The sequence below is a fragment of the Oryza brachyantha genome, chromosome 7, assembly GCF_000231095.2.
Source record: "Oryza brachyantha chromosome 7, ObraRS2, whole genome shotgun sequence".
NCBI lineage: Eukaryota > Viridiplantae > Streptophyta > Magnoliopsida > Poales > Poaceae > Oryza > Oryza brachyantha.
In genome coordinates this window covers 10,278,612-10,301,398 of record NC_023169.2, presented here as the reverse complement: position 1 = coordinate 10,301,398, position 22,787 = coordinate 10,278,612, and the positions used below count along the sequence as shown (strand labels likewise).

At 37.6% G+C, this 22,787-nt stretch overlaps 2 protein-coding genes and 1 long non-coding RNA gene across 4 annotated transcripts; 2 read left to right on the top strand and 1 right to left on the bottom strand.

Moving 5' to 3' along the window:
* Positions 1 to 2,694: 2,694 nt before the first annotated feature.
* Positions 2,695 to 7,021, bottom strand: LOC102714847 (serine/threonine-protein kinase SRPK-like). Its single transcript, XM_040525965.1, has 4 exons — positions 6,727 to 7,021; positions 5,163 to 5,942; positions 4,447 to 4,494; positions 2,695 to 4,366 (listed from the first exon to the last, which is right to left on the bottom strand). Exons 1-4 carry the CDS (start codon positions 6,925 to 6,927, stop codon positions 3,047 to 3,049), a joined length of 2,349 nt encoding a protein of 782 aa, XP_040381899.1. The 5' UTR covers positions 6,928 to 7,021; the 3' UTR covers positions 2,695 to 3,046.
* Positions 7,022 to 7,082: 61 nt separating this feature from the next.
* On the top strand, positions 7,083 to 9,654 carry LOC107304642. The gene is made up of 2 exons (XR_001550713.2): positions 7,083 to 7,168; positions 9,492 to 9,654. It is a non-coding gene; the product is annotated as an uncharacterized LOC107304642 (long non-coding RNA).
* A 7,381-nt stretch (positions 9,655 to 17,035) lies between these two features.
* Positions 17,036 to 21,950, top strand: LOC102704991. 2 transcript variants are annotated; one of them, XM_015838977.1, is made up of 5 exons: positions 17,036 to 17,227; positions 17,860 to 19,472; positions 19,555 to 19,677; positions 19,762 to 20,136; positions 21,468 to 21,950. In XM_015838977.1, the coding sequence occupies exons 2-5, from the start codon at positions 17,903 to 17,905 to the stop codon at positions 21,530 to 21,532; spliced, it is 2,133 nt and encodes a 710-aa protein (XP_015694463.1). In that variant the 5' UTR covers positions 17,036 to 17,227; positions 17,860 to 17,902; the 3' UTR covers positions 21,533 to 21,950. The 2 variants fall into 2 exon arrangements, with proteins under 2 accessions (XP_015694463.1, XP_015694462.1); XM_015838976.1 differs by having other exon boundaries at positions 21,465 to 21,950.
* Positions 21,951 to 22,787: the final 837 nt, after the last annotated feature.

Sequence of the window (22,787 nt, the reverse complement as noted above, 5' to 3'; positions counted from 1 at the left end):
TAGCCTAACCATTGGTGAATTTGTTTTGTTTTGTGTTGGCTTTAAGGTCATGACTCAAATAAGAAAGAATAGATAGGCGTCGAGATACTTATTTTATTATGTCTATAAATCTCTTATTTTTATTACTCAATAAGTTCAGGGGTTATTTTTATATTCTTATCTCAGGCCATTTGCTATATCCTTATCACCATATAGGCTATAGCTTCCCTCAACTATTTCCTCTTTTCTTTTGCAGTGACATCAACTATTGGTGGAGATGATCGGAATTGATGATAATCTGCTAAAAATCACTCCTTGCACCATGTGTGTTTCCTCTTGAAAATGGCAAAGCCAAAACAAATGATAACTATCAAATTATTGGAAAATGAAACTATTATAGTAGAAACAAGCTGATATTGATTGGAAACCAAGAAACACTAAACCATGTTACTATATATTCATTATATATTCATGCATTTGACATTTAACTAAACAGTACATGTCTACTCGCTCTATTTTATAATGTAAGACTATTTAACATTGCCTAGATTTATATATGCTAATAAATCTATAAACATATACAAGTTGTATAAATCGATCGATGGATGAATCTAGACAAATTTAAAAGGCCTTATAATATGAAAAGGATGGAGTATATAACATCATGTACTAACACTATGCAAATATAAGTAATGATTTATTCTATATGTATACAATTAATACTATCATCATATCATAAAAAGCAATAGCATAGCGGAATCACTCAACATAGTAAGGATAAACTATACACAACATGCTACATACAACTATACAAGAGGTTTATTCAAGATGATGCAACATTTTCTTCACATTTGTTTGGAGAAAATGGGACCCTATAACACGAACCTTGGAACTTAGGTTAGGTTAAGGTCTAGCCCATGGTTTTAGAGGCGTTTCCATTAGTTCTACCACTATTGCTGTTGATTCTGATTAATTCTGGTCCATAGAAATAACAAAACATACATTGATCCACTTTCAATATGTCCTATCATGATTGTATACTAATTCTAATTGATATATTTCCTCCATCCTAGTATAAATACATTTCTAATACTGTAGAGACAAATTAGTTATAAAGAAAATAGTTTAAATGCCTCTTATTAAATAAGATATGGTATTGGTATGGAGTGTGAGATATCTAGAAGTAAATTGGATAGATATTTGAATATAAGATGATTGATTGAATAACTAATACTCCACGAAGAGTGAGACAAATTTAAATTCCAGAAATGTACTTGTTACAAGACAGAGGTAGTAGTGAGTAGAAATAGAAAAAAAACATTGATCTATCTTTTAATAATAGAGAAAATTCCATCTATACCATAAACTTTTGAGCGGTACCAAAAAATACAACAAAATTTTTCACCTTTCCAACAATACCACAAAACAATGGGAGTGGAACAGGACGACATGAAAAATAGCGCGATTGACAGGTTTACCCTCCCCGAAATTGCCCCAAGCTAGTAGAAGAGTCAATCTGCGCCGTCTCTCCCATTTGCGTCGTGCTGGCCATCACTGGGCGGCGGTCTCAGCCTACCGACGACCTGCCCAGCCGGCCAACACACTGCCTTTCGGCCACCACCTCACCCGACGGCCGACGCCCTATTGGTCGCCGCCCCGCCCGCCGACCGAGGCCCTGTCCGCCGGCCACTGCCTCGCCCACCGACCGACGCCCCGTCTGCCGACGCCAACGCCTTGCCGGCCGCCGCCCTGCCCGCCAATCAACACCAATGCCCCGCCGGGCAACTTCTCGCCCACCAACCGAGGCCCTGCCCGTCGGCCGACGCCTGCCTGCCACCACCCAGCCCGCCAGCCGACGCCCAAGCCACCCAGCCCATCCTGCTCGCCCGCCGGCCAACGCCCTGGGTTCAACTTCATCCTCGCACGCTCTTCTCTTCTACACATGGGTATTTTAGTCCTATGAAATGTGAACGCTATTTCCCGTTCGACTCCCGTTGCATTCTGTGGTATCGTTGGGAAGATGGAAATTTTATGATATTTTTTTTACCGCTCAAAAGTTTGTGGTATAGATGAAATTTTCCCTTAATAATACTACCACACAACTGTTATTTTCTAATTCATTCTGATTTATTCGGTCGGTAGAAATCGAAAACAAACATTTATGCACTTTTTGAATCGTATGTTGTAAAGGACTAAGAGCTGGTCCAAGTTGATCTTGTAACAGGTCCGTTTTCGGCAGTTCTACCATTATCGTTTACTAATTATGATAGATTCATTTGGTACAAATCGAAAATAAACAAGGTCCCGTAAGGAATTTTTGTATAACGCCCTTTTCCTTAACACTCACAATTACTCATACTTAGCAACTTCATGCTTATGCATAATAAAAACCTCCTCCAGAAAGCCTAGGAGATCACACGCAATACAGATAAGAGTTACTAAAGAAAAGCACACATTGAGTAACATTAATCATCATCATAAACCTTCGTGATTGAAATCCGAAGAGAATAACACAAGGAAACTAATCATTGTACTGAGAGGTGTTTGTGTGATATTTCCTCCGTTCCATATTACAAGACTTTCAAGCATTGCTTAGATTTATAAGTATACTAATGAATCTAAACACAGACACAAAAGATATATCTTTATACATGAATAAATCTAAACAAACCTAGAAAGTTATAATATGAAACAGAGGGAGTACCAGACTGATCAAGTCCAAAAGAATTTTTATGTACCGTGAATGTCAATAAAATCTGTGAGCATTAACACCATTTGTCCAGGGGTATATAAGAAATATGTACCTCCATGTGTATTGTGTGTACAAATACAAAACTTTTTACAGTTAGCAAGAACATATAGATATGTAAAAGCATCAGCTGGTGCTTGCCAGATCCTCTAAAATCTTGAAGGTTGGCTCCATCACATGGGTAGTTATTAACCTCAGCAATCAAATCAATGACACAAATCTAATGAAAATGAATATGCCTCTCCACAAAAAGAAAAAAAGAAAAAAGATCCAAGCCGATCAAAATAGGTACTGGATCAGTGCTAGCACGGATTTTTCTCACCGATATCTCCCACTTTGCACCTTACCCATGCTGCTCTCCAACCTCTGTATACTGGCAGCAACACGTCCAATGTTCGGCTTCGTGTCAATGTCGTTATCGTCACTGCTGGTAACACTTTCAGTATTAGTTTGTACATCAGTATTCTTGGCATCATTGTTAGCATCAATTTCAGTGTTAGCCTTCATAATATTTCTGGAATCAGTGCTCTCAAAACTTCCAGTGCTGGCCTTTGCACTAATACTCTTTGCACCACTGTTCTCAAAACTTCCAATGTGGGGTTTTGTGCTAGTGCTCTTGGCATCACAGTTTTCATTATTTCCAGTGCTGGGCTTTGCACTAATACTCTTGGCATCAACATTGGCAGCACTTACAGTGTTCGGTTTCAAATCTGAGTGCTTGACATCACCATCAGCAATGCTTCCAGCATTATTGCGCTTCACATCAAAATTCCTCAAATAACTGTTAACAACGCTTCGAATGTTATGCTTCACATCAGTGGTCTTGGTATCTCTGTTGGAAATGCCTTCAATGTTGCTCCTTGCATCACCAATCTTGCTATCCCTGCTGGTGCTGGGTTTTGCATCAATAGTTTTGGCATCTTTGTTGATAATGCTTCCGATGTTGCTCTTTGTGTCACTACTACTGTCACCTCTGCTGGTGGTGCTGCCAATGTTGGGCTTTACATCAATCGTCTCACCATCTCTGTTGGCTATGCTCCCCATATCAGTCTTCAAATCAGAGCTTCTGGCATTTCTGTTGGCAAAGCTTTTAATACTGGGTTTTATACCAGTGATTTTGGAATCTTTGTTCATGATGCTCACAGTATTGGAACTAACATCAGTGCTTTTAAAATTTCTATTGCCAACATTTTCAGTGTTGGGTTGTACATCAGAATTCTCAGCATTACTGTTGACAATGCTTTTTTTACTAGTACTGCACTTTGCATCAGCTCTCTCGGCAAAAGTGTCAGGTGTACCTCCAATGTTGTGTTTTACATCAATGCTCTTAGAATCACTGCTGGCGGTAGTTCCAGGGCTGCATGCAACACTAGCAGTTTTGGCATCACTAATGTTGATTTTTTCATCATTGTATTGAAGCCATTTGTGTTGAAGGCATTGTGCCGCTGTTGGACGCTTCTCTGGGGCGAAATCAAACAAAGGGCCAATAAACTCAGCAAATTCCTGGGCATCCGATTCAGAAATTTTGTATTTGTCAACTAGGACACGTTCAATAGATGAGAACTTCAATCTTCTTATCCGCTTTAGGTCTCCATGACGGTCAAAATACTCCTTCGATTTTGTCCCCATGGTAGCAATCTGAGCTCATTGCAAAAGATTACAGTGGTGAGAATCATGATCTTACCAAAAGATATTGACCAACAAAAGAATATGTATACCTTTTTTGGTATCTTTCCAAGGACCTCCATCATCAAAGCCAGGTGATCCTGCATAACAGACAGTCCTTAATTGGAAGCAAATTATTATAAAAAAGATGATTCAACTGCCAGGCCGAGCCATCTAGTTCAAAAATAAGGTTGAAACATGCGAAAGTTTTAGCCAGAGAGATGATGCACATACACATCACATATGTAGTTACAAATATTTATTGTTTGCATCGTCCTGCACTAAGGACAGCTAAGCCATACTGGATTTGTATAGATTAACTCTGAGATTGCATTAGCTAAAGCGTTACTCTCTCCAGTTTGATAATTCTTATCATTTTAGACAACGACACAGTCTTCTAAATCTATCTGATTTTATATTAAAATATATACAAAAAATAAATAGATGTTTACTTTTATTATAGTATTCTTTATAACCCATCATAACCCAACTATACATGATGTCCTAGTATTTTCAAACTAAATATTTTAAGTTATTAGTAGTCAAAGTTTTAAAAATTTGGCCACACCCTTATCTAAAACGACAATATTATGGAACTGGAGGGAGTACAATCTAACCCTGAGATAACATATTTATCTAGCCTTTGTCTACCTCCTTTAACTTCATTTCATTCAATCACTTCTCTCTGGAACAAACACACTATATGAATACAGAAATTTAACGTTCAAGAACAAACATCATGAGCTGGATTAATGAAGAAGATACATACCTCATCTTCACTGTACCCCTGTCCTTCCTTGGGTGTAAATAGCATTTCCCCTGTTGCAAGTTCAAAAGCGATACACGCAAATGACCACATGTCAACAGGAAATGAATATCCTGAACCAAGGATGACCTCTGGTGCCCGGTATTGCCTTGTCTGAATAAAATCAGTAAATTGCTTGTCAGCCCAACAAGCATTTCCAAAGTCCACAATCTTACATGTCATATCAATCCCATCCAAGCTCCTTTCAGCACGTGCATATTCTGCAGCTGATTTCCTTTTCTCAGCAAGCTTTGCAAGCACCCTCCTCGCTCTCATCTTTAATTTCTTCTCAATCGGGTTAAGCATAGCTTCTCCATTAGGATTCCCTTCAGGCCTCTCAAGATTAGGTTTAAGTCCAGAACGTATGGGGTCCTTTGAGGGATCGATTGTTGAAACAAGAAGAATATTCTCAAGCTTTAAATCTGAATGGATGATCCCAAGCTCTCTATGCAAGTAATCAAGACCTATCAAAATTGATCTGCATATTTCCCTGACCCGTCGAAATCCAATGCCCTTGTAGCGGTTGTATTGTACTAGCTTAAGTAAGCTATCTCCAAGGAATTCAAAAACAAGGCAGATGTGCTGCCCATTAGGCCCAGCGTGCTTAAAGTGATCTATCAGCTGGATAATGCATTTACAATTTGTTGGATCTCTCTTGGTGATCTCAGAAAGAAACTCAATTTCATGAAAGGCAGCCTGAGCAAACTCTGGTGCACTCTTCTGTATCTTAAGAGCCACAAATTTCTGCATAACAGATCAAAACTCAGAATAATGAATTTTCCTCCAGAACATTGAAGCAATGAAGCTAATCACTTCTAATTTACTAGGCATTGCTCAGTAAACAAGAAAAACACCAGAACAATTGTCAGTACAATAAGATTAAAGAAACTACCATACTGGGATAAACCATGGCAATCATTATTACAAAATGTAATCCACATAATTAAGAGAGAAAAAAAAACAGAATCATTGGATCACAGCCATTAAAAGAGCCGGCCAAAACCAGCCAAATTTTTTTTTATCCAGCATCTATTAAATGAGAACAGACATATTTGGCTATATGACACTTTTTAAGACATTTTACTCCACCGCGCATAAAAACAAAGAAACATCCAAACTGTAATTCTGTTCCGGCATCAAAAGTGGATACTTTCCGGTACCGGATAAGCGAATTTCCTAGAAAGAAAATGACAAACTAAATCGAAACGCATATATTTTCAAAAATATGAAACGGAAATCCGTACTGGTTGCATCGGTCCCTTTCCCCCCTCGCGGGGACCCCGACCCTCTAACCCGTGAGAACGAGGCGGCGGCAGCAGCAGCGGCAATCGAATTCCATTTTGATCTCCTCTCCTAATCGACAAGGACCCGGGATCTTCGATGGAAGCCATCTCTCCTCTCCTCTCCTCGATCTTTTTCTTGGCAGGAAGGGAGGGATCAGGTACGCGCCGCCAAGAGCGGAGACGCACGCAATCTTGGTTGGCCGGATCAGAAGGGGGGCGGGGGGGGGGGGGGGCGGAGGGTGTACCTGGGTCTGGATGTCGAAGGCGAGCCAGACGGTGGAGAAGTTCCCCCAGCCGAGCTTGCGCTGGGCGACGTAGCGGCCGGCGGCGAACTGGTCCCCGGGGCGGACGGCGTGGTACCCGCCCTTGCGGTACCCTTCCACGCCCTCGTCCTCCTCCTCCTCCTCGTCCCCCGACGACGACGGCGAGAGCGACGCCCGCGACATCCTCCCTCCTCCTCCTCCTGGCTACCGGCCGCCCTTCCTTCCCAAGATCCGGCCTCCGCGGGCGGGCGGGCGCGCGCGTCGTTCCCCCGGCGACCCCACCGGCGGCGGACACGCGGTGTCTCGTTCGGGGATGGGTGGCTTGTTGGGCTTGGTTTGGAATCGCGGGAGGAGGAGGAGGCGGCGACGGCGGCGGCGACGGTGGTGGTGGTGGTGCCGCGATTGGTTGGTTTACTTTTTCAAGGTGGGAGAGCTTTCCTACCTCGCCCCTCCTATTTTTGATGTATTGCATGGCTTCGCGCCTTCGATAAATATATACTCCCCCTCATTTCGTCTTATATTATGAATAGTTTTGTGTTTTTTTTCTCTTTGTAAGTTAAAATCTTCCAAGTTGACTAAAGTTAAAATCGTACCAGTTTTGACTAAATCTATAGGAAAATATAAAATCTTATGCAATAATAAAATTAGTTGAATTAAATGCGTCGTTAGATATATTGTTATAGCAGATTTATTTTGCGTTGCAAATGACTATATATTTTCTTATAAATTTAGTATTAGTAAAAAGGTTTAGCTTAGGACAAACGTAGAGTGACGTCTAATATATTTAATACAAAACATGAGGAGTATACATTTGGGGTGCTTTAAAACGATATTTTTGGTCATATGTGACGATGTGATGTTAGACATTAGCCAAATTCTTTTCACGTCTCTTAGACCAATATATTTTCTGATTTCATTTTAAACATTAGTAAAATTTTTGTATTACTCTGCCATTTTCATATTCATGCACAACCTCCTATTTCCTCACCTTGACACCTTGCCCTCATTTTCTTTTACATTCCACATTAATATGATCCCAGTTATGCAACAAACTTTAGATGTTCCAATTTTCTTGGAATATAGATGTTCCAACAAACTTTCCAGCTATTAGGAATGTTATTTGCCATAATATCAAGAATTTTATTTATCACGATAGGCTAATAGCCTGTTTGCTATTATAAAGCATCTTGCATGAGATGCACCCTTATCATCATCTCTGGACAGATTACTTCTACATATTTGGAGCTTCACTCAAGATCAAAGTCTTTTCAGGGTTCAGGAAATCATTTGACCTACGCAATCCGTCCTCCCACAACAGCACGATTATCACACAATAATTGTGAAAATTGTGATGCCTTTGCTTTAAAAAATTGAATTCAAAATCGGTCATAAGAATGGTATTGTCACAGTAACCATGCATATGGTTCGAAACGAAAATCGTCGCATGTTGATTTAGGAAAGATTAAAAATCCACTATAGGAACAACTTTATTGTGGTTTTACCACAGCAACCATGTTGTTTGAAGTGAAAACCGCTGCTCTCTCCGTCCAAAAATAAACCAATTTTTCACTTTTTACCTATAATCTTTGACTCTTAGTCTTATTTAAAACTTTTTTTGCAATTGATATTTTTGTTTTTATTAGATGATAAATCATGAATAGTACTTTACGTGTGATTAATTTTTTTTCTAATTTCCTGAAATTTTTTCAAATAAGACGGATGGCCAAACGATGGCACAAAAACCGATGAATTAGTTTTTTTTTGACAGAGGGAGTATTTGTTAATCAAGAAATTTTAGTAAGTTTGGTTACCGTGGTTACCGTGAACCACGCGATAATAACCAATGGTTTGATGAACCGTGGTCACTGATATGAACTTACATGATCAAGATATGCATTTGAAATTTTGATATTAGAATATGGGGCATTTTGCATAGATTTTATTTAGCAGTGGCGAATCTAAGATTTTAGCTAAGGATATGCCCGTCTAAAAATTATCTTATGCAATTTGGTAATGCATTTCGCGAATCAGTAATAATTATAAAATAACAACATGATTCAATATACATACACTAGGTAACACATATTTATATTTAGCTGAGTTTTTTAGATATATATATATATATATATATATATATATATATATATATATGTATGTATATATATACCGAATATGGAGTACATGATATGACAGGACATACCTAGCATACCCTCTAGCTAAGCCCTGTTGTCTGGCAATGTTTATTAAAACTGTTTTAGACTTCAAAAGGAATATTTAGTGTTATTTGGAGCAAGTGAAGGAGAGCAGATTTCACCATGTCTCAACAATCAACATATTAGTGATGTAACCAACACATAACTGGTTCGAAGTTAGTGAAAAGTACCGTAATAAACTGGCCAGAACAGTTAAATTCAGGTATGGAATTTAAAATATTGGATTTCTATCATTATTAGACACACATTTTTCTCAAGCTGGTTTCCTACTTGCCAGAAATGCAAATCTCTTGCCAACAACTATTTCTATTATTGGTTACACCGACCATTAAACATTACTTGAATTTAATATCCTATCTGCAAATTATCTGATCCAATGGACAGTTTTTTTTTCTCAAAAAAGGAAAAGAGAGAGAGAGAGAGAGAGAGAGAGAGCATTCTGTAAAAACATTGTTCAGTGCAATGCCACCAACGTTGCTGAAATAAGCAGTAATCAGGAGGTTCCAAATGTAAACGGGTTCAATTTTGTGGCAGGTACCCCCCAACCCCAACCCCAACATGCCTTGCTTTGCTTGAATGCTTTAGGATTCAGGTAATCAGGTTGGTGCCGTGCACCTTCCATCGCCACATCATCCTCCCAGAAAGCGTCGTTCCACGGATCCTCTGCAGCTATAGGCGGTGCAGCCCATCATTTGCTGTTGAGCACCGCTTGATTGATGATCGAAGTCATCAAACCATCCAGATCTGCGATCCAGGGGTATTTGTTTCTATCGAAACTTTAGTCTCTAGTCATATCAGATGTTTGGACATTTATTATAAATAGTAAATGTACTCTATAAATAAAACACATGCATAGTCTCGGACTAATTTACGAGACGAATCTTATGAGCCTAATTAATCCATGATTAGTCTATATGATGCTACAGTAAACATTTGTTAATTATGAAATAATTAGGCTTAAAAAATTTTGTCTTACGGATTAGCTCTCATTTATAAAATTAGTTTTTTTGATTAGTCTATATTTAATACTTCAAATTAATGTTCAAACATCCGATATGACATGGGGCTAAAAAGTTTAGCCCATCTAAACAACCCCTTAGTCCCCCAAATAATTTTCTAAAAATATCGTATCGAATCTTTGAACATTTAAATAAAGTATTAAATACAGATGAAATTAAAAAAACCAATTGCACATATACGAGAGAAATCACGAGATGAATATTTGAGCCTAATTAGCGCATGATTAGCCATAAGAACTACAGTAATTCGCATGTGCTAATGATGAATTAATTAAGCTTAAAAAATTCATCTCACGGTTTCCAGGTGAACTATAAAATTCCTTTTTTCATTGGTATCCGAAAATCCCTTTCAACATCCGGTCACACGTCTGACGTAACATCTTCTGCAAAAACTTTTGCAAACTAAACGAGACCGAATTTTTTTTCTTCTCTGAAAGTTCTGCGAAATTCAACAAATGCTAGTTGTTTGAAAAAACCAAACGATATTTTGTAACCAGAAAATAATTTATAAATAAAGATTTTATATATTTGTTTTTATTAATCTAAAAACAAATATTATAAAATAAACTAGGATAAAAAAACCTTAAAATCATCTCCAAATTTAAGGCTAAACATTTAAATTTTGGGTTATAAACACAAATAAAATGAAAAAAAACGGCTCGTGATGGAAGGATGGGGCCTGGTAACAGGATGGGGCCTGGTAACGTAACCTTGTGCTATTATTGATCTATTCTTCGTTGTTTTCGTTTGGAGGTTGTTATTTTTATTTTCTAAGTGTTTTTCGTAGAAGTATACTTATAAAAACTATGATTTTGTTTAGCGAGCTTAAGATTTTTCTCAACTGGAGAGAAGTCAACTTCTCATAATTTGGAATAGCTGGTTTTCCTAACTTCTGGCTTTTAGTTCATTTTTTGATTATGCAACTCCAGATTCTCAGAAATTGAGTGTCGTTTAGGAGAACTTCTGACTTCTGAAAATTATATCAGCAGCTCCAACGGCCAGAAGCTCCCTAAACTTGCGCTATATAGGTTGGCATAATGGCGCAAAATGCAACAACCAATATGCGTGTTATTTTTATTTTTGAGAGTATTTCTTTCGGACAATAGAATATTAGCTCCCTTTATTTGCTAGTGAGAAAAACGGTATTCTCTTAGCTGCCACCAATTGATTTTTTTTAGTTCCACTGTTCACCAACTACTTCATAAAGCAATATTGTCACCACTTATGGGCTTATAAACACCACATGTACACTGCAACACCACTACTTTACCACCCCCACATGTTGACGTAAGGAGAATCTATTCTGTATCACAGCACACTTAGGGCCTGCTTGGATTCAGGGACTTTTAGTAGTCCCTGGATTTTTTTTATAGTCCCTCCTATTTGGAAAGAGCGACTAAAAAAAATCTTACTATATGGTACAAGTACTATAGTATCCTTGAGATGCTACCTACTCCAACTTCCATTGATCGGATCCGCTACCACTGGTGGAGTGGGGAGAAGAGGGGACGAGTGGGGTGGGGGCGGCGCCGGCTAGCAGGCGGGCGGGCGGACGACACCAGTGGATGTTAACTCCAGATTTTAGCAAATTACCGTTGTGGATTGAAACACAACTAAAGATCGAATCGAACAAGAAGGGGCGAATCGGCTGGAGGCAGGAGATTGGACGTGGTATGGATGCAGCCGATAGAGTCCGAATCGGACAGGAGTTGGAGTCTGATTGGGCCCAAGGTGTAGAGATCGATTCGGTGTTAGTTGTGAGTCCATGTAGATTAATTAGATTTTACCTTAGAGTTTGTTTAGGATTTTTGCATTTAATTAAAGTTCGGGTACAACAAGTTAGTTAGCAACAGATTCTTATCCGGTTAGGTTAGTTAGATCCGGGGTATAAATATGTGAGCCTAGGGTCATTGTAAATCATCTTTAGATCAATCAAATTCGGTGCATCGCCTCCAAAACCTTCGACTTGCTTGGGCTTTCGGCGCAGGGTTTGTTACCTTCGCAATGTAAGTTCATGTTTATCAAAACTAGTCGATCAACTAGAACAGGACTTTCTTGGTTGAGTCCGATCTCCTGCCTGGTTGATCGATGGGCTAAGTTCTATTATTGCTTTGATCTGTTTAGTTTAAAGTAGTAGTAGTTTTTGATCAAATCCTTGCGGGTTCTTCTGTTCGATCTGCTAGCGTGATTATGGGCAACTTGATTGTCTCGGTTCGGTCGGATCAATCTAGTTGGCTGGGTTTGTGTTGTCAGATTGGATCGGGGCTCGTGAGGGTTTATCGCTGGAGTTCTAGCCAGCATTATCCTAAGTAATCTGTTGATTTATTTGTTAAATCTATCGATCTTTATATCTCTATGAGTCTATCGTGCTAAATTGCGCACTGTCTCGGTTAGGTCTGATTGATGTGTATTTTGTATGATCTTCTTACAGAGGTCTGTCCGATCGGTTGGAATTAATAAATAAGTTGATAGATTAGGCTAGTTTACTGTCCTGTTATTCGCATGCTACAATGGTTGATTGGTTTGACATATGAATATATTTAGGTCTATATTGTCTCGATTAGGTTCGATCTTCTAGATCTAGTATCGGCATGTGCGTAGCTAATTATTATTGTCCTTTGCTAGTAATTGGTATAGTATTCTGGTTTAATACTGAGTTCTATGTTTAGTCTCCTATCGGCTATCGATTTTCTGTGCGATAAGTGCTAAATCGGTTCGATCGGCTGATTAATCTTAAGACTGTCTCGGTTGAGTCCAATCTTTTAAGATTAATTGGTTGGTTTGTCTGTTTGGCATTTATCCTGCCTTTGACCTAGCCGACTGAGCATATTTATACCCACTGTCATGAAATTCCTATAAAGCCGATCGTCTGGTTCATCGGCTAGGGGCGAGGGCCTACGTGTGTGACCGTTGTTACTATTTTCAGCGTCAACAGGGGCGAGGGCGGCGCCGGTCGGTGGACGGGCGGACGACGCCGGCCGGGCGGAGACGACGCGCATCGGGCGGGGATGGCGGGCGGGCGGACGGCGCTGACGGGCGGGGACGAGCGGGCAGGAGTGTCAGCAGAGCAGAGAGAAGAGGGGCAATGCGTGAAAAGAGGGAGAAAAAGTTCCTAAAAGTCCCTCCTAAGGGACTACTGATTTTCGAGGGACTTCGATGGAAAAGTCCATCATGTTGGGAAGAAGAGAGACTTTTTCCTAGAAGTCCCATGGACTTTTTTGAATCCAAACAGGGTCTTACTTATGCCAACCTTTCAACGTTGGAGGGAATGGAGAAAGAACGATAGACTAAGGTTGTAACTGAAATTTGTGTTTTCTACTAGGATTCAACATCCAACTCTTTCCTTGGTGATGGAAGTGGTAAACAAGGAATGAAAGTACAAAACTAAGGGGTTGATCTTGGCTTTTTCTTATGAAAAAACCCAAACGACATATTTATAAAAAAATTGTTAATAAAAAATTTTATATGTATTGTTAGCGATCTAACAGCCAAGATTGAAAAATAAATTTCGGTGAAAAACCCTAAATTTAACTCTAAGTTTAAAGTTGAAAATTTAAATTTTGTCTTATAAATATAAGTATAAGAAAAAGATGAGATGTAACCTATGTTTTCAATTGTGAACCGATGTCGAGCTAACATTATTGGACTATTTCTTATGTTTAAATTTCTAACAAACCAACAATAATTAGGCAAACTAGTTGCCAAAGTCTCATTTTGTACAACAGCAGCTATTAATTCTTCTTGAGAACGAATACGTCTACGAAATAACATTCCAAAGTGCAGAGGATAGAGATTAAGGAGGTCGTATTTTTATTTTTTAAAGGAAAAATCCCAGACAATATATTTGTAAAAGAAAAATAATTTTTAAATAAAATGTGATATACATATTTATATTGATATAAAATCAAAGGCTAAAAAATAACTTACGATGAGAAAATTCTAAATTTAAGGTTTAAAATTAAAATTTTGGCTTATAAGCATTAGCTAAAGTGAAAAGAGATTTTTTATTTTTTAAACATTTTTAATAAATAATTTTATTACTGAATCTCGAAGAAAAATATTTTCACCGTATGAACCTTTTGGCAACGCCACCAACATTGACGTGACAAGATAGCGTTGTCACACAGAGTACTTGGCGTGGCAAGCCTGCTACGCCAAATTCTCTGTGTGACATCTTTTCACGCCACTAACACTGGCGTGATCAAAAGATTCATATGACAAAAATATTTTTCTCCGATGTATAGTAATAATATTATTTGTTAAAAAAGTTTTAAAAAAATTCGTGAAAAGATGAGGCCGTTATCTATCCACAATGTATAGGCCACATAGGATCCGAAGACCGAAGGAACTTAAAAGGTCACACAAGTCACAAGTGTAGTGGTGGTTGGGTTCGTTAGAATTGAACATTCAGTTAGCTGTTCCTAAAACACCACACAGTAATCAACTAACAAGAATATTACTAAATAAAAGAAGCAAGGACTGATTGTATTTTTTCCTGACTAAAGTGATGATGGCTTGACAGCTAGCCGAGCGACTGAACCACTTCATCTTATAAATTTATGAAAACTCCAGTGTTTGGAAAAAAATCAATTAACCATAAATGCATTTTATATATAATTAAATCTTAAAAGATACATATAATAATATTATTTGTTTCCAATTTCCATTCTTCTTACCTGGACCATATTGATCCATAAATATGTAGATAACACTTGATGATATTAGTGGGTAGTTGCTTGTATTGCATCCCACCAGGAGAATGTGACTGTATTTTTTTCTATGCCATCGACAAAGCGAAAATAACACGTACATCTTTCTAACATGATATTTTCAATATGGATATTTTTCTGCTATATACTTTATACTTTAAAATATTCTATATATAAGGTTTCTAGGTATGCATGTGTTTGTGGAGGCAGTCTATTGCGTGGACATTCGTCTATTAGACCCATCCTTGACAAAGCACGGATTCTACTATATGTCACTGCAAAGCATAATTCCACGATATACCATTCAACAACTTTTTTTTCTTCCTTGTATTGGTTGTTAGTCAACCGTTAGTCCAATATTTCATCGAGAAAATAAAACCATTTTACCCCTAAGATGAATTAATGATTTTTCATAGGGCCATGTTGCATGAAATTATATTGCATGATAAAAAGTGATTAAATTTTTCATCAATGAGAAAAAAAGCAGATCATGACTAATGAAACCCATGAGTACACATGATACTCTAGGGGTAAAAGGGACATTTTCTCCCTCTTAACAGAGTTTGACTAACGACGATTGCATATAAGGAACAAATTTGATAATACATTATAGAACTACACTTTATCGAACATAGATTTCGTGTTTGATGGCGCAGAATGGATCACCTCCTTTTGTTATTAGAGCATCATGCCAATGTATTTGTAAATTACAATGGATATGCTACAGAGCAAACCCAGCAGCTCATGCATCCCATCATTCATATTGAAAATAGATGATGAAGAGGGAAAAATAGGCTCTATCAAATCATGCATCCCATCACACAAAAATAGATGACCATCTAAATTGGAGAGAGGTCATCTAAATTTAGATGTTCTCTCTCCTCCATACATATTTTAACATCCAATCACAAGAAAAGGGAGTAATATCAACATGAGAGTATATTGTTCTAAAATAATAATAAAATAAATATAAATGATGTATTATGGATGATCTGTTGAGTGCAAGGTGATATGGAGGAGGGATCTTTCTTACATGGTCATCCAAATAATCATATAGATGATGACATATACATAAGCTGTTGGGTTTGCTCTTACTTGAATGGGATGCACAGCTTTTATAACTGGAGATGGCCAAAAGTTTTGCACGTGTAGCGCCGTTTGAAGAAGGAAATGGAAGGAGGACTAATATGTTTTTATAGTAGCAGAGATAAAAAAAATACGCATGGTAATTTCTCTAAGCTGCTATAAGTTGATGCAATATTGCTAAGTCCAAATAACCTTTAGGAATGGTCCAAATTTTTTAAAAAAACTGTAGACACATCTAAAAATTTTAAATCAAATGGAAAATTGGCATACCAAACAGGCTATGTTGCATTCTTTAGGCAAAAAAAGTATTGCTACATATGTACTCACTCTATAGATGATACTTTTGATTTCTCATACATTTGACTATTTGTTTTATTAAGAAAACTATGTCAATATATAATAATTTAAGTTACAATTAAACTAGATTTGGTAATAAATCTAATCACAAATAAAAAAATAATAATTACATATGTTTTTTAATAAGACGAACGGTCAAGCATATGCTAAAAGTAAATGATGTCATATGTTATATTAAAATATAGAGGGGCACTATTTTTCTTACAAAACTATTACTAACAATGAATTTAACTGTTTGATTTAATTGGAGAGGTTATAGGAAATAAGGGGGTGATTGTCAAATGGCACATTTGCAACCAAAAAATAATTTATAAATAAAACTTTTACATACGTGTTCTTAGCGTCTTCTAAAAGCCAAGACTGAAAAATAAACTATAATAAAAAATCTAAAATCTATTCTAATTTTAAAATTTAAAATTTAAAAAAGAAAATATGAGGGTGCAAAGAGAAATTTAGGCCCCCGTTTAGTTTAAAAAAGTTTTTAAAAAACATCAAATCAAAGTTTTTGGACATCCATTTGAAGTATTAAACGTACTCTAATTACGAAACAAATTTCAGATCCCGCCTGGAAACCGCGAGACGAATCTTTTGAGTCTAATTAATCTGTCATTAGTACATGTTGTTTACTGTAGCATATATGGCTAATCACGTCCTGATTAGGCTTAAAAGATTCGTCTCACGACTTCCCGTATAGTTGTGTAATTAGTTTTAATGTTCATATATATTTAATGTTTTATTTAGATGTTCAAAGATTCGATGTAATATTTTTTGAACTAAACCGACACTTGAAATGTATAGCTTTCTTTTTCCCAAAAGTAATCCTTAAAAATGATGGAAAACTAACTATAAACTCTAAGCTATACAGGTGGTAGGCCGCAGGACACTCCCCACGTATCTCTCTGCGGCCTCACTCTCGCTCGCATGGAGGAGAGAGAGAAAATAACAAGAAACCAGCAAAAGGGGCTCGCATGGAGGAGAGAGAAAATCCCCAAGAAACCAGCAAAAGGCAAGAGATAGGAGGAGCACCATCCCAGGAGAAGAAAGGGGGAAGAAATGAAGAAGAGAGAAACCGCAATCTCCTGACGATCCCCCGCTCCAGGTAATTCTAATCCCTGCATCTTGGAATATCATCTCTTTGGGTCATTGTTAGGGGAGAGGAATGTGCTAAATAATGTGGGTGGGGGGGATTCAAGCCACTCTTCCAATCCGTAGGGTTCTCGAAAGCAGATGAATTAGAATATAATTTTGCATGAAAGGGTTATCGTTTTCTAATGATGCATTGTCATCCCTTTCCAGTGATGAGGGTGGGGATTTCTGAGAAGATCAGTATCCAGTTTCATATGTGACATCATGGGGCATGAAAATGTCTGGACAGATAAATATATTTTACATTTTATGAATATCATATATCGATACTATAAATTGGTTAAGAAGATTTCACACTCAAAACTGAACTGTACTTATGTCTAGGAATTGTGAGGTGGAAAGAGTATTTTTTTTTTCTCGATGATGCGATAATTCTTAAGAAGAATTATTGTACAACTGTATTTGGTTGTTGTCTTGTTCGGGACATAAAGCAATATTTACAGAACGAGTAGGTGGCCATTTATTTTTGTTTCTTGCCCACAAACTAAAAATATGAGATTCCAATGAAAACAAATTGCTTCTAATAATTCTGGCTATTGAAATCTCTTAACATGGAACCTGATACATTTGATACACATATTGCAGACATTGGGAAAACGTACAATAAAACTGCAAAAGGTGAAAGGAGATGCCAGTGTTGCAGACTGTAGGCCGATTCTTTCGGCAACATCCTTCAGTTTTCGTCTCACTTGTTTTTCTAGTCATATTGTACAAGTACTTCTTTGGCTGGTTCACCCTCATCCTGGAAACATCACCCATCTTCCTATTTGCTGGCTTCTTCCTTGGAATCATCCTAGCTTATGGTGAACCGAACATTCCAGAAAATGATCATGTCTACAAGAAAATCGAGAAAGCTTACAATCGGAATGTCGGCGGCAATGATAAATCAGTTGGAGGTATATCTGCTCCAAGAATTGCATCTAATGAAGAGAGATTAGCCAAACACAACAACACTGGTAAGGTAACCAAGAGAAGATCTCATAATGGAGGTTCTTCCTCTGAATCAAGTTCAAGTGAATCAGATGGGTCAGAAACCAACGCCCATCAAATGCTCCACACGTTCCATCATCTTAGGTCAGCTACAAGTTCATCGCGATCCTCTCAAGATGGGGATTCCAATGACAGTAGCATTGAGGATGGAACTGAGAACCAAGAGAGTAAAGAACACAATGAAAATGAGCAGAAAAACAGTAAAGTTGTAGCATGGACTGCAGATGATCAGAAGAACATACTAAATATAGGGTGTTTGGAGATTGAGAGAAATCAACGGTTGGAAAGCTTGATTGCTCGACGCAGGGCAAGGAAATATGTTGATAGAAACCTGATTGACTTTGGCAGTAGTGACTCCCTCCCAACAATTGAGGAGCTCTCAAAGTTCAATGTTCAAATTCCAGCCATATTTGCTCCTAGGAAAAACCCATTTGACCTTCCTTACAATGAAGATAATTTTCCAGAATCCGCTCCGTCTGCGCCATTGAAAATGTTAAACAAGTTTGATCTTCCATTTGACCAAGCAAATGAGAGTAGCTCTTCTGAAGGAGCTAACCCAAGCCATGTGGACTCTACTCCTGTTTTTTCCCAATCACAAAAGGATACGATGTTTAGGAGGCATGAAAGCTTTACACAAGGAGCACCATTTCTTAGTGACTTTTGGCAAGATATGCAACCTTCTCGGTTCAGACCATACTTTGTGACAGAAAAAATGGCTGATGAGGGAATCCCAGTTCCTAATATTGAGGGAGAAGCAAGTGAAAAGAGTTCTGCAGAAGACTCGGATAGCACTTCTTCTGTTACTGACCAAGAAAGCCATAAACTAGTATTGGAGGATTGCTCAAACCAAAATCTGAGACCTCCATTGAGCCAAACAGAGGAACAATTCCATCTTGCCCAAAATGCTAGAGATGTTACTCTCGCACTCAACATCGAGCCACCTTTACTAATAAGTGATTCCTCGGATGATGACATATCACTTCCTGATGGAAACATAAATGATTGGGAAGAAGCGCAAGAGAGTGCGAATTTGAATTTGTCGCAAAATGCATCATTGGATGGTCCTAGCGTCATTGAATACCCTCATGAAATGGAGATGACAAGCAACGAATTTCACCAATTATCCCCACATCCAAATGATATTGACTCGTCGTCATCATCAACAGAAGCAACTGAACTTTCTGAACTGAATAGCATTGAACTACCAGGTAATCTGAAAAAACAATATCACTTCCTTGATACTAGTAAAAACATCGCACATCTTATGAGTTATGGTCTTCTTCTTTCTAGCCAAGGAGGTGGAGTTTATTGATGACATCCCAATTGCTGATCCCGTTTACGATTACAGTCCATCGGGAAGCAAGAAGCCAACATCTGTTGGTTCAGTTATTGATGTAGCTTTGCTGCAACAAGGTAGGTGAAAGATCGAAATGAATTGTTTAGTTCAATTGTGAGAATAAAATCTTTTCTTTTCCTAAGTAAATTACCATTGTTCAGGTAATATTCATACTTCTGATGTTGAAGTGAGGATGGGAGAGGATTCACCATCAAGAATTGCGGCCCATTCGAGTGAGACAGCCACACCTAATTTGACTTCTATTCCTGAAAGCAAACCCATAGAAAAAAGTACCTCTGAAGTAAGGGAGCGGGATAATAGTGGCAATGATGGATCCAATCAAGATTCTATCAGTCATGCTAACCCAACTAATTTGGCTTCTGCACAAGAAAGCAAATCTAGAGAAAAAGAAACCTCTGAAGTAAGGGAGCAAGGTAATAGTGGCAATGATGGATCCAATCAAGATTCTGTCAGCCATGCTAACCCAACAGCTCCTGATGTTAGTTCTAAGCCCACAAGTACCAGTTCAATTAATGGTACATTCTATAACTATGACCTTTATGTCTACATTCAAACCTTAGCAAAGCCATTCTATCATGGTCCTCGCAAAAAAAAAAAATCTATCATGGGTTCTTTGATTGTTGCAAAAATCCAAGAAAAAGTTGTGCGAATAATATATTTTGAACCAACAACGAATTGATTTATAGTTTTTTTGGGGTTATTTTAGTTTTCAACATATATAACTTGGTTTGGTGAATCAACATTTGTTTTTTTGGTCTGGCATATACCTGTAGATTGTGGCTCATATTTTAAGAATTTTACGTCTTTCACATATTATGCAATAGTTAATAGCTTTGGCATCCTATCGATGAAACTTGTTTTCTCACTTCAGTTTATTTATAATAGGAACGGGTCTATAGCCTAGTGATTGTAGAACCCTGGTAGCACCTACCCAGCTCCTAGGTTTGACTCCCCTCAGGAGCAAAACATCAGAGTTGGTTCAAAAAAAGTTGCTCGCTAGACCATGGGGGGTGGATCTTGTCAAGGGACTAGGGTTTATGGCATTTCTTGGCTGGCTTTGGCAGAGGTTTCTTCTTAGCTTGAAAAGCCGTGGGGGCAGTATTTCCCCTGCTGGTCGAGTTTATTTATGATGGCATGGTTAAATGCTCATTTTGTTTTTGGTTCTGAAAGTTAGTGTCACGATTTTCTTTTTCACCTCCTTTGGTTCCTGTTGTTGGCCACTACTGTTCAATGAACCTTTGCATGCTTATGCTACAAAGACAAGAATCATGTACATAGATTAAGGTTCCCCTGTCTTTATTTTTAATATGAAGACAAATAACCTTGCAAATTCTCATATGAAAATTTGTACAAAATTTCTTGATTCAAACCCAAGGAAAAGATGCAGAGCTTGCTGCTTTCTGCTGTGAAAAGGGCTATGAACCTCCAAAAAGGTGAAATATTGTGTTTTTAAAGCAAATACAGTGCTATACACACCCCAATTGTAATTGGACCTGATGATCAAATGCCATTATCTGGTACTAAATCATAGCCATACAAACATAGAGCTAGAAAAATTTTCAGTCAGATTATATGCACTGTATCATTTATGATATAATGGTTGAATGCATTAGGATCCATCTGAACTGATTTCCATCACCCCATGGCCATGCTTCAGCAGGAATTTATATATCACAAATTTGGACTGCTAACGTTTATGATGTCTGAACATTTAAAGATAAATTTTCGTCGCTAACTGCCGATCAAGTTCCAAAACAATACACAAATGCATGAATTCCCTTCTGCTGATTTATTTGAGAATTTAACATGAGCTATTTGTTTTGGTCTCTTCTCTTTTTATCAGCAGTTAAGGCTGGCACTAAAATCATATCATCCTCGAGAAAAGCAGTTTTTGGATTATTCAAAAAATGACAAGGACCCTGATCATGAACTTCTTCAGCAAGCCCGTTTGAAGCAAAGTGCAGCCTGTCCACATATTGTTAAGCAATTGGAGGCAAAGAGAGTTTTCAGTAAGCTGAGTGTACAGAAAAACTGCATCATTAGCATGATGCTTCGCTCATGCGACAAATTGGATTATGGAATGATACAAGACTTTTGGTGGTTCCAAATGTGTATAACTTCAAGACTACCAAATTTTATGTGAAATTGCGAGGCACTTAAAGAAAATGAGCAGTGAAAATAGCCTTCTAGCTGATTGGTTTTAGTTTATATGCAGTACCTCATTTTAAAAAGATTGCCTGAGTGTGCAACCGCCATGGCATTTGTACTTTGCTGATCCGAAAATGGCAGATGTGTTTTTTGACAGATTAATATGTAAACTATTTGCAGGAGTGTACTAAGTGTATACACCAGGTTTTTGGCATATATAATTTCAATTTGGTACATACATGTATGTATAGAGAAAGATCCCATAGAAACCACAACTTTTGGGATGAGGGATGATATCAATGAGTGCCACGTTTTTCCTTTGATAACTTGAGCCTCTCATTAGTCCCAAGTTAATTGAGAGGAGAGAGATTTGAGCACCCAATTGTGGTGTTTGTTGAAGGAGGCAAAATGTGCATTTGTTATAGTAACAAAACAATTGTTCAAGTATGGATGGATTTTTCTGGTCAGTATGATGGAACTTACCTTCTATTACCTCTACTTTTAAATACATGACACTACTGACTTTTGACCATTTATCTTATTTAATTTCTTCAGTGCAAAGACACAAAAGACACATATATAAGTCATGCTTAAAGTGTGTTTAATGAAAACAAACTACAACAAAGTGAGCAATGGTACTTGCATATTTTTTTAGTGACACAGTCAATGTCATGTCCAAAAGTCAACAATATTAACAATATTATATATTTAAAAATAAATGTAGTACTACCTGTAAACAAATTTAAGCATTTTTACTATTAGCAATTGACAATCAAACATAAAGTCTTTATTTTACATGTAACTTTGGTTTTTTGAGTTACATAGATTTCTAGAAAGGATTTATTCATTCACATGAGAATTATATTTTCTCAGTGTTCTTTTGTGCTAAATGGCTAAATAATTTTGTGATAAATTTTTAAAAAAGATTTAAAACAATTATTAAGATATTCATATATAGATGTTTTTTTGCATAACACATCTTTTAGGAGCTCCGGCATGCTCATTTATCCCCCATTTT